General features: G+C 61.5%; 1 protein-coding gene across 1 annotated transcript; it reads right to left on the bottom strand.

The window, feature by feature from the left end:
* Window positions 1-3608: 3608 nt before the first annotated feature.
* SIVA1 (SIVA1 apoptosis inducing factor) lies at window positions 3609-9004 on the bottom strand. The gene is made up of 4 exons (XM_061181371.1): window positions 8730-9004; window positions 6400-6594; window positions 5521-5677; window positions 3609-3815 (listed from the first exon to the last, which is right to left on the bottom strand). Exons 1-4 carry the CDS (start codon window positions 8845-8847, stop codon window positions 3758-3760), a joined length of 528 nt encoding a protein of 175 aa, XP_061037354.1. The 5' UTR covers window positions 8848-9004; the 3' UTR covers window positions 3609-3757.
* Between the last annotated feature and the right edge of the window lie 738 nt (window positions 9005-9742).

The raw sequence follows: 9742 nt of genomic DNA, 5'->3' as shown, positions 1-9742 counted from the left end.
CCCAAAGTGGCAGATGTGGTGTGGAAAACCGGGAGGTGCCTCTGAAGCTGGAGCTGGGGCATCGGGGGTGTTGGGGGGCGACGGCCAGCTGGCCAGGTAGAGGGGCACGAGCTGCTCTTTCTCGTGGGACCTCCTTGGGTGATGCTTGGGGGATGGGGGGATGGTTGGGGGATAACTGGGGGATGGGGGTGATGGCCTTAGGGACATTCCTTGGCCTGGGACAGGTTTCAAGGTCATGGGCATGGACACGAGCACAAACTTACCCTGATGGCGTGTCCCATCCGGGTGGGTGGGGCCGAGAGGGAATGAGCCAAGGCCGGAGCCCCCAGAGCCTCCCGGCCTTCCTGGAGGTGGGGCTGCGCAGGCGCCTCCTGCAGCAGCATTGGGGCGGAGTGGTAGGGGTGCAGGGAGATGGGCACTTCGGGGAGGAAACTCCTGGGCGCTATCCCGTCCTGGCCGCAGGGCCAGAGCAGAGCCGGCGGGGCCTGGTGAACAGCGGCCTGGGGCAGCGAGGACCAGCAGGGTGGAGGTCCCACGGCCTGGCATGCACGGGGGCCGGAACGCCCTCCCATGTCCCACCCAGCCCTTCCAAGCAGCAGGCCGGGCCTCGGGAGGGACACAGCAAGACAGGAACAGAAGTGCCTTTAGCACCCGTAGTGCCCACGTTTCAGCAGGCATGGCTGGGGTGTCGGGACGGCACAGGGGCGGGGTCTGCCCCCCAGTAAATGCCACCCCGGGAATGTCTGCTCAAAGACGGGTCATCATTCAACAGATACTCAGTCTACCCTTTCCCTTTGAATTTGCTTGTGTCTTCATACTCAAGGTGAATTTCTTACAGACAACAGAGTTGGCTGGGTCTCAACTGTTGTTTAGACAATCTGAGGGTCTCCACCCCTACGGGGGTGCTTAGATCACCTACAGGAGTGGCATCTAGACGTGGCTGAGCTTAAACACCATCTTGCTGTTCCTCTGTGCGTCCCATTGGTTCTTTGTGCCTTCCTTCCTCTTTTTCTCCCTCATTTTGGATTAAATAACTATTTTTTAACACCCCATTTTATCTTTTTTTAAAACATTTTTCTTAATTTTTTTGGCCACGTCAGGTCTTAGTTGTGGCACGTGGGCTTCTCTCTAGTTGTGGCATGTGGGTTTTCTCGCTCCGGTTGTGGCGCTCGGGCTCCAGGGTGCGTGGGCTCTGTAGTTTGCAGCACATGGGCTTTCTTGTTGAGGCGCGCGAGCTCAGTAGTTGTGGTGAGCAGGCTTAGTTCCTCCTCGGCATGAGGGATCTTAGTTCCCTGACCAGGGATCGAACCCGCGTCCCCTGCATTGGAAGGCGGATTCTTTACCCCTGGACGACCAGGGAACTCCCCCATTTTCTCTCTTTTATTGGCTTACTTCGATTTTACCAGCTCTCTCACTGATGTTCCTTTTCTGTTCCAGGATCCAACCCAGGATCCCATGTGGAATTTAGAACAAATCTCTCCTGAAGGAACGACTGTAGCCACGGCCTGTCGGATGTCAGTCCATAACTCACTCAGCAGCTTGCCTTGGAGAGAAATTCAGCCCTTCACACGCACGGTCCTCAGAAGACACACCTCCACTTGCCGTCTCCGTGCTGTGGTCACAACTTTTGTTTCCACATGTTCAAAATCCCTAACATACATTATTAGTTTTGCTTTCAACAATTGTTTTTTTTTTTTTTCTTACTTCTGAAGTTCAGGAGCCTAGATTTTCCTCATTCTTTATTATTTATTTATTTATTTATGGCTGTGTTGGGTCTTCGTTTCTGTGCGAGGGCTTTCTCTAGTTGCGGCTAGTGGGGGCCACTCTTCATCGTGGTGCGCGGGCCTCTCACTATCGCGGCCTCTCTTGTTGCGGAGCACAGGTTCCAGACGCGCAGGCTCAGTAATTGTGGCTCACGGGCCTAGTTGCTCCGTGGCATGTGGGATCTTCCCAGACCAGGGCTCGAACCCGTGTCCCCTGCATTGGCAGGCAGGTTCTCAATCACTGCGCCACCAGGGAAGCCCCTCGACAATTGTCTTTTTAACATTTTAAATATCCTTACTTGGTAAAATATATGTAAAATTTACCGCTTTAACCATTTTTAAGTGACCAGTTCAGTGGCATGAAATGCATTCACGTGGCTGTGGCACCAGCACCACCGTCTCCAGAACTTTTCATCTTCACAAACTAAAACTCTGCTCCCATTCAACACTCACTGCCCCCTCCCCTGGCCCCCACCCTTCCACTGTCTGTCTCTGTGAACCCCACTGCTCTAACGACCTCATAGGAGTGGAATCACACAGGACCTGTCCTTTTGTGACTGGCTACTTCACTCGGCCTGACATCCTCAAGGTCCATCCGTGCTGCAGTCTGTGTCAGGATCTCCTTCCTTTTTAAGGCCGAATCATATTCCATCGTATGGATGGACCACGATTTGCTCATCCATTCATCCCTTGATGGACACGTGGTTTGTTTCCACATTTTTACTCTTGTGAATGACATTGCCATGAACATAGGTGTACAGACACCTGCTCGAATCCCCGCTGGGTATTTGCCAGGTCACGTCAGCTCTACTTTTAAGTTTCTGAGGAACAGCCATACTGTTCCACAGAGGCTGCATCACCTTATATCCCCACAGCAGTGCACAGGGCTCCCGGGTCTGCACGGCCCTGCCAACACTTGTTTTCTGTTAAATAGCAGCCCCCCTGACGGGTGTGAGGCAGCGTCTCCTGTGATACTGAGCTGTGCTTCCCTAATGACGAGCGACGCTGAGCATCTCTTCACGTGCTCACTGGGGTTGCGGTCTGCACGTGGACACTGGGCCGGAGGCCCAGGGCCTCTACAGGAAGCCAGGTGAGAGGAGGTGACCCCACGATGAGGGCTCGTGCCGCACTCACGCGGCCGAGCCGGAGAGGCCTCTGAATGTTCTCAGCTCAGGAAGGCCCATGGGCTCACTTGCAGCCGCCCCCAAGACCTCATGCCTCCCCGTGGCCCTCCCCCGCTCCTGCTTCAGGGGTCCTAGGCTCTGCACTCAGGGGCAAACTCCACCCTGGCCCAGCCCCCTCGAAGAGTCACTTGACCCTCCAACCGTGGGTGCCCCCGCTGCCCACAGGACACCGCCCTGCTCCCCGCCCCAAAGAACCACTCTTTTCCTCCAGGGTTTCTCGGAGGGGCTGGGACTGACCACCCACGGATTCAACCCGAGGGCCTGGGCCCACGGCGCTGCAAGGACCCCCGTGGGTGGGAACCGGGACCCGAGAGCCAGGTGAGGAGGCCCCGCGCAGGGCTGCGACCCTCCCTTCCCCCTCTCGTCCACTCCCCTCCCTCAGGCCACACGGGCTGCACCACCCAGACGGAACTGGACAGGCAGGTCACCCGGGGCCCAGCCACCCGGACAGCGGCGTATTACGGTGGCATTTCAGGGACAGCCTGGGACGCAGCCCCACCCCCGAGGGGCACTGGAGCCCCACCTGGGCTCACACGCTCTGGCCTTCAGTGTCCCCACCTGTCAACGGGACGATCGGCGGCACCTGGCATGGAGCTCAGGGCGCTGCCAGGTGGGAGCTGGGCAGACCACGGGCCCCAGGGGCGCTGACGGGTGAGTCCTCTTGTCCAAATATAAAGGGTTTATTCTCTTCTGTGATCAGGAGAACAAAATACAATATAGAAAGGCTGTCCCCTCCCGCCCCTCCCCCCAGTCCCTCAGCGTGGACCGGCGGCGAGGTCGTCCAGGCAGGGCTGCCGTCCTCTCCTGGCCTCAGGCCTCGAACATGGCGCAGCTGGCGCACAGCACTTTCTCGTGGAGGTCACTGCAGCTGCGACACCGCGAGGTTGGGGGAGAGGAGCTGGCATTAGGGCTGAGTTCCACGGGAGCTGCCGACCCCACCTGGTCCCTCGACTTTATCTGGAGGCGGGGCCATGGGCCCAGACAGAACCAGTTAAGACGAGGCCCCACTGCCGCAGGGGGCCGAGCCCACAGGGCCGGGTCCTTGGAGAAGGACACCCGCAGAGGGAGGCGGCTCGAGGGTCCGGGGAGAGGCCGGAGCACGGAACCCGCAGAGTGCGGGGCTCCAGGAGCAGACCTCTGCGGCCTCCCTAGAACCCCCCCCCCGGACAGATATCTGCCTCTGGAGCACGAGGGTAAACGTCTGGGGTGCTCGCTGGAGCCGTCCCCACGGACTGACAGCTAAGGAGCCCCCGGGGCTCAGCCTGGGTCTCACGTCGGCCAGGTGTGCAGCAGGGTTGACTGGCCCCGGGTGGCTCCCAGGGGCAGCAGCTCAGGTAGGGTAGGGATGTGGCAACTCAGCGAATGGCAGGGGGCACGCGTCGGGAGACATGCTGAAAGGGGACGGTAGCACGCCTGAGGCGCAGCGGCAAAGGGTCCACGTCCAGGGCCAGGAGCTCGGCTCCAGCTCTTGGCGGCGATGCCCCCCTCCCGCCCCCGCGGCCATGCCTGACCCTGGGGACGAGGCAGCCACCAGGTGCGGGCAGGATGCCTGCTTCCAGGGCGGCGCTGAAGCTCGGAGGCCTGAGGCATGGCCTCCAGAGGGGACCCGGAACGCGTCGTCTGTTTCTCACTCGGGTCAGAGAGCCCCGCCCGCCGGGGCCCAAGAAACAGGCAGGTGCGCGGCGGGCTCTGCGGACGCGTGGGGACCAGGCAGCAGAGAGCAGGGGCGGGAGGGGGCTGCCACGGGAGTCCCTGCGGATGAGGACGGCCCCGGGGAGGGAAGCGGCTGCCAGCAGGAGGGGCGCCCACCTGGCCCCTCAGCTGGCCCTTGTGCTGTGCGCAGCTCCCCCTCCAGGGAAAAGCCACTGGCCACTGGCAAGGCCCTGCCCGTCTCAGTTTACATATAAATAGGAAGAAAAGAAAAACTGATTTGGCAAAATCAAAAGAAAGAGTATTCCACACTCACGACTCGCCCAGCACCTGACCCCTGAACTGGCCAGCACGGGAGGCCCACGCCTGGCCGCCTTCTGCCCAGCGCGTCCCAAGCGTGGAGCAACCCACGTCTCAGCAGGCGTGTTTTTAACTTTCCACGGTTGGGGTTGGTTTTAAAGGCCACTGGGACTAAACTGGTTTGAGATCTACAGAACCTTTCTTACGGGGCACTGCCCATCCCCACCCGTCAGCCGGGAGTGGCCGCTGGGACGAGGACAGCGCCTGAAACCTCCTGGGCAGGGAGGGGTCCACCGGCTGCGGCGGACACGCTCACCCAAGTCACAGACAAACGCCTGTTTCCTGCCCTCACCTGTCAGGCGTCCTCCGCTAATGAGCGCGCTACATAGGAAGGCCACGTGAGGCTTCCTGACGCCAGGGCTCAAAGGACTAGAGCACGAATGGTCTGGGACAGACCACAGACAGCGCAGAGCTGACCTGCAAGGTCTGGACTTCCTCCAGAAAGGATCTCAAGGTCTTGGAAAAACTCAAGCTGAGCAAAGCAGTTACTGGCATCACATCGTCCCACCGGGCAATGCGGGATGGGCCTGCCGCCCCCACTCCCCGACGGGGCCCTCACTCACTCCACGAGGGCACACAGGGCGCAGGCCACTGCCCCACAGCCGCAGCAGGTGCGCACGCAGCGCCCGCACAGCGCCCGCTCGCACTGGCCGCACGCCGCCTTCCCGTCCACGGCCCGCACGCACGACGAGCAGCCGCCCGATGCCGCCATGGCTGGGTCTGTGGGGAAGAAACACCCGTCAGCCCAGAGGGGACCTGGAGCGCTGGGGCTGGGGGCCACGCCTCCTCCCGCGCCTGACCGACCACCAGGTCCTAAGACGACAACCTGTGCGTAAGCACAGCACCCAGACCCGTTCACCAGGGAGAGATCCCAGCTGGCTTCCATGACTCCCACCTACAACTCCCACCACCCAAATGTCGGTACCTAAGGGTCAGCCCTTCTCCTGACCGCCTGCATCGGAAGTCGCTAGGCCTTCGTCCCCTGTGTGTCTCACAGCTGCGTCTCACAGCGTGGTCCCTGCATCACGGGTTAACACAGGGGTCCCTTTGCCCCACCCAGACCCGGGGGCAGGAGAGTTTTTAACCAGCGACACAGGTGACAGTCTGAGACGCACACCACACTGCACAGGGACCCGAACAGGCTTTTCCCACCCAGGTGGGACTCCGTGGGAGAGCTGCAGGTGGAAAGCAGGCAGGACACCAGGAGGGTCACCCAGAGGGGTCTCTGCTCCTTTCCGATCCAACAGTTAGAAGCTGTTCGCAGCTACCAGACGTGGATGTTGGTGACAGCAGAGCCTCCTAACGTCAGGAGCCTGCAGGCGCTCGTCCTGTTCATATTATCAGTCTCGGGCCCGGCTCCCGCCAGCCCAGGTAGGAAAAGCCCCTGCCACACCCCGTCCTTAGCACACAGCTGGGAAGCGCCTGCCGTGGGCCTCACTCACCAGCCTCGGAGGCCTGGGCTCGACTCCTGGTCAGTCGGCCGTCGGGCCCGATCAGCATCTGCCCGCGCGCGGCCCGAGGGGCTTCCGTGGGGCCAGGCTTCGGAGACTCTGGAGTGTCGACGATGGCGCAGCCTTCCTCCCACGCGGGGTCCATGCAGGCCTGGGCCCCGCGGAAGAGGAGCTGCATGGTCTTTTCTGCGGAGGACAACCATTTCCCCGCTTATACCGCTGCAGCACGGAAGCACCTGCGTGGCCACCTCGTCCCTTGAGCTGTGCGTGGCCGGGTCTCCTGCGTGGTTATCCAGCCACCCCAGGCCACGCTGCTCCCTGGCGAGCTGGGTCCCACTCTGACCTCCTGCCTGGGCTCAGCGGCCACCTCCTCCAGGAAGGTTCTGGACCCTGCAGCCCCACCTGGGCTCCCTGTCCTATCACACTGCTCACTTTCCACACGTGTGGCCTCACCTCCTTGCCGTTCGTCTCCTCCGCAGCACCCACAAGCCGGCTTCGTCCAGCAGAGGAAGCTCTGCGCTGTGGAGTGCTAGCTAATGCACAGCCAGAGACTCAGAGCTGAGCCCACACCCCAGGCAGCACGCACCCCTTCACCTACCACGGAGCTGCTAGCAGAAGGCATGGCAGCAACCAGCTCCGGACAAGGTACCCCAGAACTTTCCAGACCTCTGTGGGCCCTGGACATCCCCCCACCCCCTGACCCCAGAGCTGAGGTGGTTTCTCAGGGCACTGGGGGCTTTCACAAGGTCAAATGCCAGGTGCCAGCCCCAGAAATGCTGTTTGTGGTTTTCTGCCCTGTCCCAACAGAGCCAGGGTGGAGACCTTAGAAGCTGCTGGTGCTAAGTGAAACCGACAGAAACACACAGTTGGGTAACTCAAATGGACTGGCTGATGACAGCCCCGTCACACCCAGTTCCTCCTCCTCCAATCCCCCCCACCCCCACTTATAATAGGGTGGGACTGGGGGGAGGTCATGTGGTGAGGCTAATACTTGCCTTCAAGGGCCTGTGGTCCGTTCAAGATAAAGAGACCAGGGTTCAGGCTTGGAATTCACTACACACGAGTTCACGCTGGCCTATGTCCTGCCCTTCTTAGGGAATGCCCAGGGAGCCTAGCACTCCCTCTGTGACGGGGCCCTGCGAAGGACAAGCCCCTGCAAATGCTCCAGAACATCGTGGTCAAGAGCTAGACTGACTTGGCCCCCATTTATTTTTAATTCTTCTGTATGTCTGCAATGTTTACATTTTTTGAAGCTCCTGAGAGGATAACACTTGCAGTCTGGCCATAGTTCTCACAGCTTCACTCATTTTTATCACCTTCAAGGCCTCGAAAGGCATTTGCATTCGCAACCCTGCGTGTGCAAGAAAAGAAAGGGCACAGCAGCTGCTGATGGGGGCAGCGGGGCGGGGGTGAGGGGTGGGGAGCAGCAGGAGGAAGAGAAGCAGGGTCTCCCCAGGCTAGGCTCTTCCCCACATCCCTAATGCACGGCAGCACCACTCAATCACAGACACCCAGGTAACCATCTAACTGTTCTACACGCACAAACCTTGTGCCTCCAACCACTAGTTAAGGTAAATTCCACTCTGTAGTTACCCCAGGGTATTAACCTCCCCAAAGTGATGATCAATAATATCACTGCGCCCGAAAACCTGCATGAGGAAGCCAGAGAAGGCTTCCTAGGTCAGTGTCCTTACATCTCTGGAACTGGACACTCCAGCCACAATGAACCGGACAGCACTCTCCGGCTTCCCGGTTTTTGCATAGGCTGTTCCCTCTGCCTGGAATTCCCTTCCTCTCCCTCTCTGCCTGCCTAACCCTGCAGGATTCGGCTTCGACTCTGTTCCTCCACGAGACCTCTGACAGCCTGCAGCTGGTCCTGCAGCGACCCGTGCCTGCCCTGATGACCTCTGGAGAGTCCTTCTCTGGCTGGCCCCCCAGTAGACCGCAAGGCAGGGTCTCCCGCAGCCGCAGCGCCTGGCAAGGAAGGCGCGCTCCATAAACGCCTCTCGGGTCAGAACAGGTGCTTCTACCGGCTTATTCCACCGGGACATCCCACTCCCCGGCCTCTCGCTGGGCTGGTCAGACCAGGGCTGGCTCCTGAGCGAGTCCAGCATTCCCACAGGACAGAGCCCCGTCTCGGCCCCACGCGGAGGCCGCCTGTTTCGCGAAGGTGGAGAGCGGGGACAGGTCGTGGACGCGGGCGCATTCGCAGCGCCCAAATCGCTGCTTCCAAACCCGGCCGGGCGGCTGGCCCCGGCCCCCGGCTCCAGGGGGCGCGGCCTGCGGAGACCGCCTGCCCGACCCCGCTTCCCCTCACTCACCGAAGATCTCCCGCGTGAGGCGCTCGGCGCACACGCCGCGACTCAGCTCCCTCCGGCCCACACGCACCTTGAGCTGCAGCGGGGCCGCGTCCGCGAAGGGGCAGCCCCGCTTGGGCATGGCCGCGGCCCGCAGCGGCGCAGCTCCGCGGCCGCGCCTCGCCTGCCCGTGATGTCACAGCCGCGCGCCAACCCCTGCGCGGGGCGGGGGCGGGGCCGGTGCGCGGCGCGACGCGGGATAGGCCCGGGAAGAGGGTGCGGCGGGGCTGCTGCGCGGCGCGACGCGGGATAGGCCCGGGGCGGGGGCGGGGCTCGTGCGCCGGGAGGCGGGACTCGGAGACGCGGGAAAGTACGGGAGAGGTCAAGGGTCGGAGTGGGCGCCCCGGGGGTGGGGAAGCGGAAAGGCGGTGTGGTGCGCACGCGCCGCAGGATGGGCTGGCGGCGACATCGTGGGCGGGACTCGTGTGAGGGGCGGCTCGTGATAGGTCGGAGGCGACATGTGGGAGGGACTCGTACGAGGAGGTGCGGAAGGGAAGGGCGTTTCGGTTGTTTTTAATTTTGCTCCCCAAACAACTCTCGAAACTGGTTATACTTCTCCGTTTAAATCACCAAAAGTTCGCGGATGATTCACTTTTCTGTAATTCTTAATTTGGAGGACTGCCCCGCCCTCACAAGTGGAGAGTGCTGCATGAACGCACTGGACACACGTCACGGGGCGGGTTCCGGGCCCTGCTGCGTCATGCGGGGCAGGCCTGACGTAATGTCGGGCTGTGACAGAGCCGTGCGGCTCCGGCTCCACCTCGGCCTCTGCCGGCCGCCTGCCCGCCCGACCCTCGTCCTGTCCGCTGCCCCCGGGGTCATCCAGCTCGTTCCTCTGTCGCCTGGATTTCCGCTGACAAGCCGAGGGCCTCCGTCTTACAGGCCACGCCCCACGCGACGCACCCCTCACGTGACACCACGCCACGTGACGCACATCACAGCCCAGGACACCGGCAGGGGTGGGGCGGGGCCAGCCT

The sequence above is a fragment of the Eubalaena glacialis genome, chromosome 2 (assembly GCF_028564815.1).
Source record: "Eubalaena glacialis isolate mEubGla1 chromosome 2, mEubGla1.1.hap2.+ XY, whole genome shotgun sequence".
NCBI classification, from domain to species: domain Eukaryota; kingdom Metazoa; phylum Chordata; class Mammalia; order Artiodactyla; family Balaenidae; genus Eubalaena; species Eubalaena glacialis.
The sequence above is the reverse complement of the archived record's forward strand: the minus strand, read 5'-3'. Positions and strand labels throughout refer to the sequence as shown.

Excerpts from the sequence above, each read along its gene's own strand:
- SIVA1 (XM_061181371.1), bottom strand. The coding sequence starts at position 8,847 with ATGCCCAAGCGGGGCTGCCCCTTCGCGGACGCGGCCCCGCTGCAGCTC. Across the intron at positions 6,595-8,729 it reads CCTCACGCGGGAGATCTTCG|AAAAGACCATGCAGCTCCTC; the intron begins GTGAGTGAGGGG and ends TGTCCTCCGCAG. Across the intron at positions 5,678-6,399 it reads AGCCCAGGCCTCCGAGGCTG|ACCCAGCCATGGCGGCATCG; the intron begins GTGAGTGAGGCC and ends TCTTCCCCACAG.